Source organism: Saccostrea cucullata, unplaced genomic scaffold (genome assembly GCF_032062105.1).
Source record: "Saccostrea cucullata isolate Sc308-1 unplaced genomic scaffold, CSIRO_AGI_Scuc_v1 ctg1678, whole genome shotgun sequence".
NCBI classification, from domain to species: Eukaryota; Metazoa; Mollusca; class Bivalvia; order Ostreida; family Ostreidae; genus Saccostrea; species Saccostrea cuccullata.
In genome coordinates, this window is record NW_026924271.1 from 170,947 (window position 1) to 189,141 (window position 18,195).

Here is an 18,195-nt window from a genome sequence, read left to right on the forward strand (position 1 = left end):
GATACTTCAATCAAAGGAAAAAATATTACATTCATTTCTTAAGACAGCCGCTTTTTCAATAAAAATGCAACTCTTAAATTTATAATACTTACCTTGTCATTGGTAATTTGCAAAATTATTTTGTTAAAACACATTCTGATTGTTCACACAAGTACTCTGAAGTTGACAACAAAAAGATGCTTGAGTTTCTGATTGACAATTTCTATGTCGTTTTTGGAGACCAGGTCTTCCAACAATCTATTGAAATTCCCATGGGTAACAATTGCGCCCCGTTATTAGTAGACCTATTTTTGTACTCATATAAAGCAGAATTTGTGTAAATCTGATGTGTGAAAAGAAGAAAACACTTGCTGTGGCTTTCAACTCGACATTTAGATATATCGACGACGTATTTTCAATTAAAAATAATTTCCATTCTTATGTCGATACGATATATCCTGGTGAGCTTGAGATAAAAGACACCACAGAGTCTTACAAATCTGTTTCGTATTTGGATATTTTACTTGAAAAAGACATTAATAGTACTCTAATAACGAAGCTCTATGATAAACGTGATGACTTTAACTTTTTTATCGTCGACTTCCCCTACCTGTGCATAAATAGACCTTAATCACCTGCATACGGAGTTTATATATCTCATTTGATTCGATACACAAGAGCATGCTCTAGGTATGAACAATTTCTAAAACGAGGCAAATTATTGACAAACAAGTTGATGAAAGAAGAATTTCAGCAGTCTCGTTTACAGTCATCATTTCGCAAGTTTTATGGTCGATACAATGACCTATTCAGCGAATATAAATTATTAATAATATACCATAATGTCATCTGATGTATAGGCTATTAAAACTTTTTACTTTTTTTATGTAAAAGAATATCTGTGTAAGATTTTTGGATCTCCTCATTTATTGTATTGTTAATACTCATTTTCATTTTTCAATAAATGGCAATTCACACAATCCTTTTGTTCTGATATTTTTTCTAGGATGAAAGTTGTAGATGTATTTGGATCTTAATAATATTTAAACAACAGGTATAACATAGATTTCATAACATGATGTCCTCTGATGTATATTTAAAAAAAAAACTTTATATGAACATATATTTCAAATGAACGGTCTAAATACGTCTTCATTCGGTATTTTTTTTTGTAGTAGAAAATAAAACAAAGAAAACAAGTATCAAATTTAGCACTGTTCTTACCTTGCGTGTTGGGATGCAATCTTCTTCATGAGAAAAAATATGCATAGGAAATGAAAAGAAATGACTCAGTAGTATAATGCTGTTAAGCCGATCAAAGAAACGAGATTAAATGAAAGGAATGAACTCTACATGATTTTCTACATAATTTTCTTATTAAAGATATTGGTTTTAGAAAAAAAAATTATGTTTTATTTTGAATATCAATTTAAGATAATATTACAACATAAGATTCCAATCAAATCAATATTAATGTTTCTTTCAAAATTAAAGACAAATATCCTCTGAAGAAAATTCCTCCCTTCATGATTTAGCCTCACATGTCTAGTGTGAAAAAAATGTAAAAAGTGATGAATCATAGAGAACGACTTCGTAAAAGAGACAAAATACAACCCATAAATCTCATGTTTCGATATGGCAACCATCAAACTGTGTATTGAATATCATTTGCTTAGAATAAACTTTTTTTTTCTCAGTTCATTCTCTTTAAAGCCTGTTGTTTTATATTCAACGCCAGTGCTCTTAAGATAAAATCCCAGAAGACTTGTTTCTCATTTAAGAATTAAATGTGAGATTTATCTAAATGGTAATGGCAACCTTTAAGCATTTTGATCAATCAATTAATTGCTAGATTCAATTTCCGTTGCATGTCATATGAAAATTGCCAAAATGTTACTAATTACTTTTGAACAAATATATCAGGCTGTGTTGGAAATCAAAATCAATACAAAAATACCACAGGTGAGATCAATATTATATCATTTATTAATGAAGTCTGACTGCAACAAAATAAAATAAAGAAGAAAATGTTCTTTTTTTACTCTCATCGTTTGAATGAAATGTCTTTTCGACTCATGTTCCAGAACATTTATTTCAAAATAATGTTTCCTATACTTATGACATAAACTTTTATTTCTACAATTTTTTGCGCCACAGAGGCACCATAGCATAGTACATGTATATTAAGCATTGTGTGTTTTGTCTTTTCTGTTTGGTAAAAATATCAAATGATGCATATTTTTAAAGTCGTTCATCTTATTCATAGAATTTTATACAAGACTATTAAAGGTATTTACTGCAGTTTTTCTTAATTAAATAAAAATAAACTTGTTAGGAAAAACATCTGTGTAATTAATACTGTAAGTTAAAGATTATCTTATTTACAAAATCAAAATCTTTTCTTGCATTGTATATCTAGTAAGTGAAGACTCTTTCATTCAATCATAGTCACACTCGTTACATGTTTATCAATACAATTTACATCCTCCGTTTTGTAAACAAAAAGAAATTACTTAACTGACATTTTTCTGAAACTTTTTTTCCCAACAATCTTAGATGTATATGTGTTGTATTAGAAAGAACGATATAAAATACTACTAACTCTGGGCAGGCAGAGAAGAATTTTCTTCGAAAACGCTTAATTTAATAGAAATCTAGTTTCTCGAAATAACCAATCGTTTTAGATTTGTCAAAACTAATTTAATGCAAGTTAGTTTATTATTCTTCAATATAACAAAATTGCGGTCCTTTCCTTCCGAGTATTCCACTAAATGAACAAATAATTTTTTATATTCATCTTTTAAGCAGCAAAGAGTGCTTTGATGCAATGCAAAATGGTGAGCAGAGTAAACACAGCCAGATCTCTAAGAACAGAGGTTAGATCTGGTGCAATGGAGAAGTAAAAATCCACCATCGCTTGGTTACACCCACCGTATGCCATTTGCTATGATCGAGAAAACGAAGACACCCGTAGCTTATTTAATATGAACTTAAGCACGATAGATATACGAACTGATCTTACGAAAAAAATTTTCAAACAACGTCATGTGGTATTAATCAAAGCATTAGCAAAATGTCGACTTCAAACGACTTTGCAGCTATACTTGCATCATCAGTTTCATTGTCAGTAGCCTGCTTAATTTTAGAAATTGTTCGTCTGAAGAACAAGGTTGGATCAACTCAATTGTGGATAAACGACATACTCTAGTGGGCAGGTGTTCCTACTAATATTTATGTAGAAAATAGGAGTTAGGCGCACATTGATAATAAATTTGTTGGTTTGACATCACATTCAGCTACAAGCAGCTGATTCAGGTTCCGTGCTGGTTTTTTTTTTTATCTTTAGTTCAGTTGGATATATCGAATGCTAACTTTTTGACCTATAAAAGAAGTTTGTAAGATTTTGAAAGCTGCAGTTTAATTATGATGAGACTATACATTGTAATTTCAAAAACAGAACAAAATTTACACTAGCTAGGCTGAAATCTTACTTTTGGTTTTGTTCTCCTTTTGTTCAACTTAATAAAAACTCCTTACAGTAATTAAATATTAAGAAAATAAGCCAATAGAATAATATTAAAATACGTTCCAAAATGCCGAATGAAACAAAAATCGATGCGCCTTATTTCCCGTTCTGTAACTTCTCACCATGATAATGAGATCTTGTATTTTCCTTGTTCTCCAACAAGAAAATCCAAACATAAACCTGTCTACAAATAACTCTTCAAAACGGAACTAAGATTATCATCAGCGACCGAATCCTCTCTTGAATAAGGTAGATTACACCACTGAACATATATATCAGATACAAGTATCTCAAATAGGGATCAAGGATATTGATGGTGCGCCACTCTTCGAGTGGCAATTTCCTGACACAGGCTTCTTTATTGCTATATTTGACCATGACATACTGAGTCTTTTTAGCACTTTGATTCGATCCTGACTCAAAACAATGTCAGCAATAGTTGAGAAAAACAAAGTCAAAAGAGTAAGAAGATGTTCTTACAGATTGTTTGAAATTTTTATTTTTCAGATAACTGACATATTATTTAAAAGGACAACAATGAAACTGCACATCAGATTAAATATGATTATCACATTCCCAAAATAGAATCAAGATGAATGATATATTTGATTTTTTTTAATGGTAAAGGCACATTAAACTCATTTCAAATTCTGTACCAAAACAACTTTTTTTTTACAGAGCCTAAACATTGAAATTGTTAGAAAGCCTAATCTGGTCGTTGGAACCTGAATCGTAATACAGGAGACAGTGATGGATCATATCGAATGCTTCTCCTACAAAATGTGATAAAGTAATTAAGAAATTGTCAGCGAGAAGACGGATTTTCGTTGCAAAATGTTAGCACCGTACAGTTTTGCTTGATTCTACATTTGCGACATTACATCGCCCTAAAAGCATTATATATGGTAGGCATTGATTAATCAGATATATTAGCGAGTTCTCGAGCTGTAATTTCATTTGTATCAAATCCGAGAGGACTCTTTCCAGGCCAGCACTTACCTATACGTTGCTCCAATGTGTAACATCACGCTCAACGGTTCCGAATGCACTGTCTCTATTAGAGCGCTGGTATGTGGTATAGGTTTTTGGTCTTTTTCAATCAGTCGGGCATACTTTCAGTAGTTTTTCAGATATACAATATTCAATGGTATTGGAGGAAGCGTTTTGATGGCACATTGCTGGAGAAGAGATTCAGACGGGGACTAAAATTAGGATTTTCTCTTATGAGACTGGGGAGTATGCATCACTAAACCAGGTGGATTTATAGAATGACATCTACGGGAAACCGCCTAGAAGTGAGTACTTTATAATAAAATATTGATTTAGTTCAATGTTGAACAACTTGTCTCAAAACATAAAAGGATGAACACTGCGCTGAAACATTAAAATTTGATTATAGTGATGATTTAGTAGAAATTAAGAAAGTCTCCAGTTTGATCACAATTTTCCGTTTTATTATTGATAAAAATATAATTTTGGTGCCGTTGGAGAGAAACATCTCAAAAACTTTACAGGATGAAATATTGAATGTGAAATCTACAGCAATATCTACTTACCTGAAGTCCATTCAAAGGTTCAAGACTGTGTAATTATTTTCCTTGATTTACAATTAGCAATCGATTAAACTCTAATATGAATCGTAAAGTGCACAATTCTATCTCATTTATCTCATTTTCTTCAATATGGATTGGCGATTACACGACAATATGACGATTATCTTATGGAATTCTAGCGTATATCAATAATGATAATAGTGACAGGATTTTATGAACAATTTTTGTTCTTCTTCTAAATATGTTCAAGAGATCATCATTGTCTCAAGTGTTTTTGTTTAAATTTTCGAGGGCTTCGATATAGTAAAAATAATAGCAACCTTGTAATTGAGGTTCAGATTGATTTCTTTAAAATTGCTGAGATTTTTTAAAGATTGAAAAGAGAAGATAAAATACAGTTATCAGGTCCATTTGAACACACCAAATGAGCAGAACCAAACAGGCTTTTTAAAAAGTGGGATCAGGTGCTATGGAAGAGTAAAATCCCCTGTCGACAGGGTATCAGAATATTCCGGAAAAAAAAGAAAAATGCAAAGGATACGTTATTATGTTTTACAATAAGAACACGTTCGTCAACATTTGTATAATAGAGAAGGTTGTACATGAATGGCGGCAAATAAAACAACAGAGGTTGAAGATTTTGTTGAATATAAATATTTCAAGGATCTTTGTTTAAAAAAGTTGTTTGTTTGTTTAACGTTCCTTCGAAAAATGTTCATATCCTATAGAGAGGACAAAAGTATTTCATGCTAAGATAACGAATAGTGATCGAGCCTTAAAAACATATAAACAATACAAGTGTATTTGAAAAGGGCATCCAGGTGGAATCAGGTGCCAATGAACAGCAAGCATCCCCTGTTGACCCGTCACACTCGTCATGAACCCTATGTATAGACCAGATAGGCAGAATTTTCTATTATTGAAATTCAGTATCAAAACAAAGGTCCGACAATTTGTATGAAACAAGGCAGCCATATACGACCCAATGATAGGCCAACATGGCTTACTAGGTCATTATTTACGAAATGTCGATTTTATACCCTGTAACATCACTTTTTCATTGAGTAGCATACCTTACTTTAAAATCTAATCCTATTCAGAGAAATTAAAGATGGAGGCAATATGTGAGGACACACTGTGTATATATTACTTTAAAGATATAAGTTCAGTTTATACTTATTTTCGCAACTTCTCCTTAAAGTTTATGTTGAGATTGGCATATTCACGGAAATGATATGTGAAAGCGCTGTTAAAATGTGAAGCCATTTTGTCAGCGTATGGAAGGGAATTACCGCCAAAAGTCTATGTATCTTGCTTTTATTCTTATTTTGCCTACCTCTTTATGCTTTGTTATTATTGTAATTATATGTCACTTTAATGTTTTCATATTCGTCTTTATTACATTTCACTTCGGACTTTTATCATTCTTCATTTTGTCCTTACTTCTATGTTGCTTTATTCATTCTACTTTCTTTTAAACTTATACAGTTTCTTAAATAAATTATTAGGATTATCTCTACTCCGAATGTTAATTCAATCACGCAAACAATGAAGTATATTCAATGAAGACGAATGGAAGTTGTCAAACCGTCAAAATTTAGTGCGGCATTATAACGCTAGGTGGTGTGGTGTTCGCTACGAGTGTTGGTAAAACTAGGTAAGCAAACCCGGGCTGGGGTTATTTGATTCTTCAATACGCCTTAATACTTTATCAATCGAACTTCTGAAGGCCGGATCCGATTTCACCCGATCCAATGATGGAAACTCCATATTTATTTTCTCTGGGCACACAGGAATAGCGGCCTCTTTTTTTCAGACATAACTTTATACCATACTGAATATAATTGAAAGGCCGACCCACGTTTTGTAAGAGTAAGGGTCAAATAAGTTAATGTAGTATAGTAGGAAGAAAATTTAAATTTTATACTATAGAAGAAGTTGAATCTAACCCCAAACCCACCCCGCCCCCGAAATAGGATTTCATTGGCGTCGGAAGCAAATTGAAAGTGGGGGGGGGGGCTAAGTGTAAGAATTTTTTTAGACCTTAAAAACAAATGACAAGAAAAAAAATGAAAAAAAAAAATAGAAATGTTCATTTTCCAAACACAAAAATCCTATTTCGGAGGGGGGGTGTTTTTAGGTTCGAACTCCAGTGCCAAATTTTTTTCCAAACACCACCACTTTCCCCATTTCAAACCCATACTGCATCGTGTCCATGGAAAAGGGGGGGGGGGTAAACCTACGCAGGAATGTTCAATGTCTATACATGTACTAAGTCTATCTTCGGAAAAAAAAGTGGGGGCTAAGCCTCCCCCCCCCCCTTCCCAGTTCCGACGCCTATGTATTTTCAAGTTTGGACAATCAATTTCCTGTTTTTTTTTTTTTTTTTTTGGCTTGTCAAGTTGTTTTCAGCCGGGAAGCCTGAATTTTTATTCTCTTGTTGCCCCCCCCCTCCCCACTTTCAAAAACGATGCTAGGTCACTGTTCTCTCACCTGAAAAATATAACTCTATTAAAGTTATTTGTTGGATAATTGAATTCCAGTTTAATTGACATAAAAATTTCAATATTTTTAATATCTTTAGTACGCACCGTATTTGTCATCAGCCAGGAGAGCTCAAAAAATCTTAAAACTCGAAAATTCTATTTGGTGGAGGTAAAGGGGGGGGGTCGTCAACTTTTTTTCAGGACTATATTTTATACATATGCCTGCCATTAAGTACATGACTTTTAATATATAAATTGGCATTAGTACTGCAACAAAAAGTGTAAGGGATGGGGGCAACAAGCCTTTCGCTGAACTTTTCCAGTAGTAAAAAGTTACGTTTAAGAAAACGTTTCGTGGTCACCCTCCCCTCTACCGGTGAAACTTAACCCATAGGAGGTCGTCCACTTGGAAGTCAGTAAATATATTGAGACTTGGGGTTGTGATTGTACATTGCATAATGTCCCCTTCGAGAATTTTTCACTCAAATGGAGAAGCCACCTCTTGCCGGTGGAGAGCTGCAAATTTGTCCTATATACTCGGCACTTATAGTAATTGAACAGTGAGGGATCTTTTTTCGTGCCAGCACCTACTGCGACACGGGACCTCGGATAATACGGTCTAGATCTCATCCGAATGACCGAACTCCACGTCCTACAGTGGGATTAGAACCCATGACGTATTGATTGACTCCTTAAAACTGTACTTCGTGACTCTAGAGCAGACGCCGTAACCACAGTGCCACTCGGGCGACTGCACCCACTGGGGGGGGGGGGGGGGCGAAAAAGGAAGAGTCATTATCCATATGTACTCGTAAAGATTATCTATGTTTAACTAAATGTTTAAAATGATTTAATCATAAAACACTATTAAAATGATATTATTCAAATATTTATTCATATAGGACGTATAACTTTTCTTCAAAAACTGGAAACGTTAGTATATAAACATTGTTTTACGATTAAAAAAAACTATTCGGGGGAGGGGTTGATATGAAGAATGCGAATTGCTATATATATCCAGATTTCCCTCGGAAGACTAGCTATATATTGAAACTTCCCCGGGGGAAGTCCCACTGTATAGTCTTCCGAAGGAAGCATCACTATGTAGTCAGTCTCCCAGGGGAAATCTTACCATCTAGCGAGACTTCCGAGGGAATGGCATGTATCGGGTACATACAGTACCTGAACTTATAACAAACATCAGTCATTTGAAAATCTAAGTTCGATTGATAAAGTAGTAAGGCAGAAAATTGAAAAATGTCGAATAACCCCGGCCTGGGTTTGCTTACCTAATTTTACCAACACTCGTAGCGAATACCCCTGCCACCTAGCGTTATAATGCCGCACTAAATATTGACAACTTGTATTCGTCTTTATTGAATATGCTTCATTGTTTGCCTGATTGAACTAACGTTCGTAATAGAGATAATCATTTAAGAAACTGTATCAATTTAAAAGAAAGTAAAATGAATTAACAAGAATAAAGCAACATAGAAATAAGGGCAAAATGAAGAAGGATAAAAGTCAAAGTGAAATGTAATAAAGAAAAATATGAAAACAATAAAGTGACATATAGTTACAATAATAGCAAAGCATAAAGAAGTAGGCAGAATAAGAATAAAAGCAAGATACATAGACTTTTGGCGGTAATTCCCTTCCATACTAGCGTACCTGCTAAATATTTAAAGGTGGATGTTGAATTTTGACATTTTTCAAAAATTATGCATACTTCTTAAAGACAAATTTACCAAATGTAGTGAATGTCTTGTCTACCTAGGAACTAATACATGCATTTATTTACCTGAATAACATTTTAAAGCTTTTTGTTTTGATTTTAATTCAAATAAGAATAATAGTTAAAAACTTCTATAAAATGTGAAATACATGGAATATCTTTATTTATTGTCAAGTTTGACTCAGTTTTTAAAAAATGTGTCACAAAACATATTTCATCGGGGAATTTAATTGTGCCAGTAATTGAAGAATTATTCTTACATAAGGGAAGAATGAGGAATGATCACCCGAGTTCAAGTAGCGCTAATACATATTGGTCACAGGAGCTTTGAATTAATTCTTTCAAGTAAATCATTCAGTTCAGTATTCTTTTTAATCAGCTTAATGTTCGTATCATTCCCTCAACATGTCAGATAAAACCAAAGGAATTCTACTATACGGGAAACTCTCGGTTTAAAGAAAATATAGTTCATGAACAATTAATTTCCTTATATACGACCTTTTTAAAGAAGTCTTATCCAAAAACCTAACGTTTGCAATGAGCTTGCTCACAGTGTTTACTATTTATGTTCAAGTAAATAGTATGATTCATAAACTATCGACCCATGTATGAAAAATACTGTCATCTTAAGAGATGTCGTTAAATTTACCTCATTACCGACCCGTGATTACATTAGCATCCATCTGTCCTTAATACTGTATTAGAAAGCTAATTATTCCAGGCAAAAGTACACGAATGTTTGGCCTACAGTATACACGAAAATAGTTATATTGATAAAAATAATGTCACATTTAGAATTTTTCTACTGAAACGTGCGCTGTTCTCCACAAACCGCAAATGCTTTTGTTGCAAAGTCTTTCTTTTTTTAATACAATATATTTTGTTGAGATCAAAACAATGCTTACAATTAAAAAAAAAATCGATGGAAATGTATTTTTTATTTATAATCATCATCACGTCTTAACTTTGAACAGAAAATGAGTAGAAAAAGAAAAAAAAACCCAGAAAATCCCGAGGTAAATAATTTAGCCATTAGTCCTATGAAACAATTCTCCAGGGAAAATATGAAAAATATTATTCTCTATTATTGACCTGATTTGGCCACAGTTACCATACACGCAGTTTTGATCACATACATGTATCCTTCAACTCCCCCCTTGTCTAGTAGTCATTTTATTATTTTGATAAAAGAAATGAAGCTGCTGTTACAACTGTAGTCGCAATTGTAAAGCTCTCTGTAACTTTTAATTATCATACAGGTTAATTTGAAATCTAACTGTTGTCATTAGCAGAGCGACTGTTTTTACCGTTTTTGTAGTCTGTGTCTATAAGGAATAGGCTGGTCTGTTCCTAAAAGCGTCATTAATATTTGAAACTAAAGTCAACACGTATTTTTGTCAGCATTAATAATAGATGCAAACATTGGATAAATATTAAATTACTGCAAGGCATAATGAATCTACACGTCGTCTCGAGAACTGATATTAATTACAAGGAAAGGATGTTTGATTGAACGCTCGTTTAATGTAGTCTAAAGTATAAGGATAGGGACTGTTGTTTAGACTTCTCGGTTTTTAAACAACCATTTTGCTAGGCATTACAGAGTTTCTTGTGATTAGGAAAATGAAATTTGTTCCCAGTTGCCGAACCCTTTTCAATTGCACAGTTGTCCCCTGGGAAAACGCTTTCTCTTGTCAGTTCTCAGTAGGTGATAACCATTAAGGCTTGCCCACAAGAATTTTTTCAATCCACTTAATATACATAAAATTAGAAACTTTTTTTGTTACGTCATTTTTTTTTCCAAACACAATCTGTTGTTAGGTCAACTATTAACTTACTTATTTCACACGGATTTTGTAACCCTTTTTATACCCTTACTTGAAAAATTGGGAGGTTATATAGTAATATCTATATAGTATTCACAGAATCTTTGTTACATAGTACCATTGTGCACCCCCTATTTTATTTTATTTGGATTTGAAATAAATTTCGGACTTCCCATAGCAAAACATGGATACTGCCATTCTTTCTATAATATTGCATGGTACCCATCTCTTGTCCCCTACTCTTCTCATATCACTAAATAGAATTTGATGATACTTTCACAGATTCCTTATTATATGATGCCATCGTTCATCTTCTATTTTACCATTCTGCGGCTTATGTTTCTGTGACTTTGCAATATGTAATCTTTTCTTCGATTTCAATAATAACAAAACAAGTTATGATACCAACAGACAAGGCTTGTAACAAAATCGTTTTGCTTGTAATGCTCATTATATAATGAACTTTATTCCTCACGAAAACATTAACTTCTGTAAAGGAAAATCTTCAAACGTTTTGTGCTACAACACATTCAAAAGTTAAGTAAATCTGATCTACATTCTCAAAAATTCCAAAGAACTTTAAAACAAACTGTTGACATCATCTTATTTTAAAAAAAACAATATAATTAAAAGTACGAGTTTTCTACACTTTATACAACCATTACTCAAAATAAATTGAAAACTAGGTTTTTGTTTGGTATCAAAGACACATGATTCTTCAATAAATTGGAACCGAAATTCATTCAGTTCTCAAGGATGGTCATCATAAAATTACTTAATTAAAATCCCTCTAATTCTACATAAGAATTTTGATATCGATACATAGTGTATCAAAGAAATGCTGGAGTTCCTGATTTTAAATATTTCTGTAGTTTTTGAAGACCGGGTCTTCTAACAAACTGCTGGAATTATGATAGACACTAATTGTACCCCTTTTATCAGACGACCTGTTCTCAACCCCTTAAGCTTTGAAGCAAAATTTGTTTTTAAATCATACACAAAACAGAAATACTCATCTGGGCTTCACACCATTCAACTTTCATGGAGTCATATTTTGGCTGACGTGCGTTTGGAAATGCTTAAATTTTTTAAGCCATAATTGTTTTTATACTTAGTTGGACTATGGAATGGATTGTTTACTTGATCAAGATACATATGAGTTCACGGCGAATATGACTGGTAAACAGGTGGTGCTTATTCCTAAGCATCTAAACCCACCTCTGGAATTTCCAGGGCCCTGCGCTATATGTCCTGACTTCAAGACCATAAACTGAGAACAGACTTAAGTCAAATTTTCAGATTTATAGAACTTTTATAATTATTTTGATAATGAAACGGAATTTTCATCATATGTTTGAATTTGAATGTTACACAACATTGCAATATTTTAAGCAAATATGTTTTATAAAACTCATGATATTACAAATCATAGTTTTGACTTAAGTCTGTTCTCAGTTTATGGTCTCCAGGCCTGACCGAAGATTTGTACTGTTAGTAGATTTTTATAAATCGATTACTGCATGTTCGTTGCCTTTGCTGTTTTCATCCAATACAAAAACACACAATACATGTGTCTCGATATAAAATTTGTTAAGAAGCACTTCAAGTAATATTTTAAATTAGAAATTAACTTGCAAATTCTACATCACCGTTAGTTATCTTCGATGGTTTCATACAACACAAAATCATTTTATGTCAGAACATGCGTCTCAATGTAAAATTTGATAAAGGGAAATTTAAACGAAATAAATAAAATTTTTAAAAATCTAGATTAATTTTTTTTTTATAAAATGCATTTTATGTGTTGATTGTTCTTTCTTAGATAAATAGATCATGTAGTACTTTCATGTAGACAATTATTATAGAAACCAGAGAATGATGTCTCAGGGACGTGTATCGTATTTTCATCAACATGAGCCGCATATGTACAAGCAAATGCTGGTAGAATATTTGAGAATGATATATTATTTAATTTCATCGGGAGTTATATAAGCTATATAACCCTTTCAAGGGACAATTTCTTTTTTAAAAGTTTTAAAACAAGGCATATATGAATTGCAATATGTACCGTAAGAGATCAGAAAAGGTTCAAAACTTTTCATTGGCAATTTGAAAAAGAAGCTTTATAAAACATTACACTAACAACTCTTTTGCATCTGAAAGTGATTCAGTCTTCAACTTTCTTTACTTATGCAGCGATATTTTATTGAACAGCGCTTTAGAGTAATTTTATTAATATTTAGCGCTTTATGAATTCGTTTATTATTATTATTATCATTTATTATCATATACCCTTATCACCTGCATACAGGGTTTATAGATCTCAGTTGATTCGAGACGCAAGAGCATGTTCTACGTATGACCAATTTCGTAAACGAGGTAAGTTACAAACAAACAAGTTGATGAAACAAGAATATCAGCAGACTCGTTTAAAGTCAACAATGCGTAAGTTCTATGGTCGATACAATCTCCTTGTCAACATATACATCTACAATTTATCATTCAGTCGAACGCTTACTGACGTTTTTCTTGCTAATTGTGAGGTCATTATTTAAACACTGAATTGTCGACGCATTTTCCCGCTACTTCCCGATCATGTCAAGCAGCAAACGGAGGCCGTACCTGGTCGACAAGGCAAGCTCACTCCTCCATGCCACCTGATCCCACCCCTGATGTTCTAGAGGTCCGTGTTTTCTCTGCTCCTGATTTGTATTGTTTAATGGACTTTTTTTTTTGCTTCAGAAACAGTAAATATTTTATTTAAATAAAAATGGCTTAATCATTGAATTTAGCTATTAACAATGATTTGCTGAATAAGATAATTTAAACGTAGATTATTAATACAATGTATTTACACAGATCTGCAATTTATTGAAACAATACATCAGATTATAAATGGATATATTAATAATGACTAACATTTGAATATCCCTTCCTTCCAGGTACATTGTTTATCGCATTACGAGGATAAAAATGTCAGTAGTAATATTTGGTTATTATATAATAAACAGTGTTTTCCATCACATTCACTCTAGACTCTAAATACTTTTGATAGCTTCTGCTTTAGTTCTGTTGTCAGAAATTAAGTCATATGTCTGAGAGGGACAATGCCTAACATGATTCAAGATCACTCCATCTTCCGTCCAAAATCAACTGATCATTTGAACATCTCTGAAAGCTTAAGTGCATCCTGTCTCGCGTAGAAAATAGCAATCCGATATAATTTACTTATTAGTCTCTGATGGCGAAGGGAATGTGCTGAATGCTAAATATTATGGCTTCTAAGTGACTGGTGCAATTGCGTGCCTCATTTAAACCCCTCCGAATCAATGCAAATTTTCTGGACATGTCGGAACCATGGGAATCTTGCGAATGTTTTCAAGTGTTTCTCGAATCGCAATATCTATTTCTTTTGGCAGGTCTTAAATGCTTTTCGGAATCATATTGATTGCGCCTAACAAGACTCACATAACAAGAACTAATGATCCAAGGGTGAAATTTACGGACAAATCTGAAGATGAGTTAGCTAATAAATGAAGCTATTGGTCACAATTCTGCCAATTTACAATTCAAGTCAGAAACAAATCAGTGATGCAATTTCAGTAATTTTTCATCTAAAATAACAAAAATGCACAATACTGTTAATAATGGTCTGCACAAAAATTCAGCTCAATAGTGACAAGCTGAGACATACGATTTAAGATGTGAATTAACAAAAGATTCATTAAATATTAAATTTAACATGTTAAATGTAAAAATTAAATTAGAAACATAACATTTTTCACTTGAATCCAATGGTGTCTTGAATCTTTACCAAATGTTTACGACTTGATTCTGTTCTTTATCTAATGTAACGAATCCGACAAGTGAAAACAGTTAATGTTAATGTACTGTCACTGACCTTTATATTGAAGGCATTTGCTACAGCTCAGTGGATTGTGATTTATACCAAGCAATAAATACCACAAAACAAATAAGACCGGTTATTGGTTGGCTTTTGTTAGAACACGAAAGAAATGAAAAAGAAATTTGATCAGTACTTGCTCGGCAGTGTCAGATATCATATTCAATTCTCTTAAAAAGTTCTGAACCCAGTCCGATGAAAAGAAAGAATTATTTTATAGCTCAGACCAGTAAGTTTATTTAGTGTATCTTTGACAAAACGGGCTTTAAGATACCTTTTAGATATGTGGGGGATCATAATTGTCTATGATGAATGATGACAAGTTCTCACAAATTAAAACCTAGACATGAACTAGGTATTATTGAACAACTTGAAGACATACCGATACTTTTTTAGAAAATTATCAACATGGAAGTTATTTCCTAATATACATCAAAGACAACAATGATAATTCACAAAACTTCTATAACAAGTAACATTGTCAAGATGCAAGACCTGAATAGAGGAAACAATTTTTATTTAGTTGGAACAAAAACTGCCTTATTTTAATCTTACAATATTTTGTCCTAAACAACAATTTTCTCGGACTTTTTGTCACATTGCATTTACATGTGTCTCTAATGACGTCACAAAAAGGGGAAGTAACTCTATTAGCGAAAGTTATTTTTAGCGATATTTAAACAGGTAAATACAGAAAACAACGAGGTTTAAAATTAAACGAATATTGTAACTCCCTATTTTTAACTATTATTTACATCATATATCATTTACAAGCATATCTATTTTCTTTGAACTTGACCGTTAAATAGATGGATTTTTGATGATGATACACCATAGTTTTGAACAAAAACGAATAATGAGAGCAAAAGGTACTACATGTTTTGTACTGTAAATCACAGATTGTTGGATCAAGTTTTCGGGGATATAAGAAAAATCTTTGTTCGCGGGGATTTCCTTCTGTGGCTAAAAAAGTGTTCAGTAGTAATAAAAATTATAGATATTGGAAAGGATCTTGAAACAACGAATCCTCTTACAAAACGATTTTTAAAAAAGTATTTTGTGTTTTGTTTTACAGCAAGTACCGAGTAAGCAGTCATTCTGTGGCTCTCTAAGGAGGGATGCTCACTGGAAATGTATGATTTTGACGTTACTCATATATGGATGCCTCTCAGCGATAATTTGGTGTCGACTCGCCGTCATCACAACTATAACAGTTAGTTACTATGGTCATCGGATGGCTAACACACATGTGACCAGTTCTAAACCGTGTGAAGACGGATACATCTACATTCCTATTGCTTTTGTTATAATGCTATACCTCGTTTATCTTGTGGAATGTTGGCATTGTCACACAAGATTAGAATTAAAACATAAAACTGATGTTCACGCAGTTTATGAAAAAATACAACAAATGCAGGAATCTATTCCTATTATATGGTGGAAAGCACTTTGTTATCATTACATTAGAAAGACACGCCACGTGACTAGATACAGAAATGGCGACTCTTTCACTAGTACTCAAGTATACTATGAACGCGTCAATTCCCACACGGCAGGGTCAGCATTCAATTTCACACAGTGCGGAATTAAGGACGTGTCCGCTTCGCTCACCGGTTTGGAGAATTTTCCCGCTACCAAAATTAGATTCACAAAAGGATATTCATTCTTGTGTTCCGAAGCAGAATACGAATTTGATGAACAACGAAATAGATTTTACAGAGATAATGAAAGAAGGGACGACTACATTGAGACAAGGGAAGGACTTGATTTACTTAATGTGAATTTCAAGCAGTACATGATTGCTTTCAGAGATCCCGATAATCTCCCTTGGTATGTGTCACATGTGATATTTTGGATTGCTTCCTTTCTTCTCCTGTCTTGGCCTTTGAGAGTAATCATTGAATATAAAACTGCCTATGTTCATTACCACGTTCATAAAGTTTTTGGCACAAATTATTTGGAAAATGACACAGAATCTACGCCTATAACGCGCGTCAATACTCTGGGGAGCTCAGATCTAGAAGTTTTAATACAGAACAATGACATAGCCCCAAGTTATTCTGAAGCCTTATTAATGTCATCTGGCAGGACAATAGGGATTCCGGATGCAAATGGAAATGTAACAAGAACGAAGTATGGTGCAACAAGAAGTGAGACTTTTTCTGCGCTCTCTTCCATTGGTAATGACAAGGATTCTCTTAGGAGAATCCAGTCTGGAACTGCCCTAAATTTCCCTCCATGCAACAGCTTTTGTATCATAAATGGCGGCATTGTGTTCGAAAATTACAGTATGCAAAACGGCAGTTATGCAACTTCTCGAGGGTCAGAAACGCGGAGAGCATTTATATTTTCAAGACAAAGTGATTTAAACTCCTGCCCTAATTCACCCACAGAGTCTTTAGTATACGTGAATCCTAGGCGTGGTACTGCCAGACTGACAAGACAAGATTCATTAGTGACAAGGTCTCACAATCATGAAACTCTTCTGTATCATGATGATTTCGTGGACCACGCACCAGGTCCCGTTCGACATTATCGCTGCTCGGATAACGTCAGCACACGCGATTTAATCCCATGTGATCCGCCTCCCGATTATCATCAAGCACTTTCAATGCAATCACCAAGAAGGGCCCCAAAAGGAGGACATACCATACTTCCATTGCCTAGAACACGAATTGTTTTGGAGGAAAACACTCGTTTACAATCAGTGCCAAATTCTAGAAACTATCATACCATGATGGAAACATCACTATGATCGACATGTATTTAAATAGCAAAAATATATTTTTCACCCTATTTATTCATTTTTAATTAAAAATAAGAAGCTCACTGATACCTTCTTTATTTTTGAAAGCAACAAATATTTATTTTAACGAAGATACATTTGTGCTAAAATCTTTTGTAGCTAAATCTATTCCCTGATGTAGAGAGTTGTAAATATCTATTTTTTTTCTCTTTGGTGATATAATTGATATCCTTTAAAATAAGATACATATATTTACATTTAATATTCATTTGTTTTTGACGTTCAATCTATGTATAATTTGAAAAAAACAAAAGCACAATTTCTATTTTAAAAAAAGGATTTTTGACAATTTGATATTAATTAACCTACTGAGAATCATTAAAGGATATTACAATTTTGACAACATCCTGAAAGTTGCCATTATGAAATAGATGAACAGA

The 18,195-nt window shown here is 33.2% G+C and overlaps 1 protein-coding gene across 1 annotated transcript; it reads left to right on the plus strand.

The window, feature by feature from the left end:
• The first annotated feature begins 4,179 nt into the window (after positions 1 to 4,179).
• On the plus strand, positions 4,180 to 17,838 carry LOC134266086 (transmembrane protein 151B-like). Its single transcript, XM_062748321.1, has 2 exons — positions 4,180 to 4,800; positions 16,085 to 17,838. The coding sequence occupies exons 1-2, from the start codon at positions 4,774 to 4,776 to the stop codon at positions 17,762 to 17,764; spliced, it is 1,707 nt and encodes a 568-aa protein (XP_062604305.1). The 5' UTR covers positions 4,180 to 4,773; the 3' UTR covers positions 17,765 to 17,838.
• Positions 17,839 to 18,195: the final 357 nt, after the last annotated feature.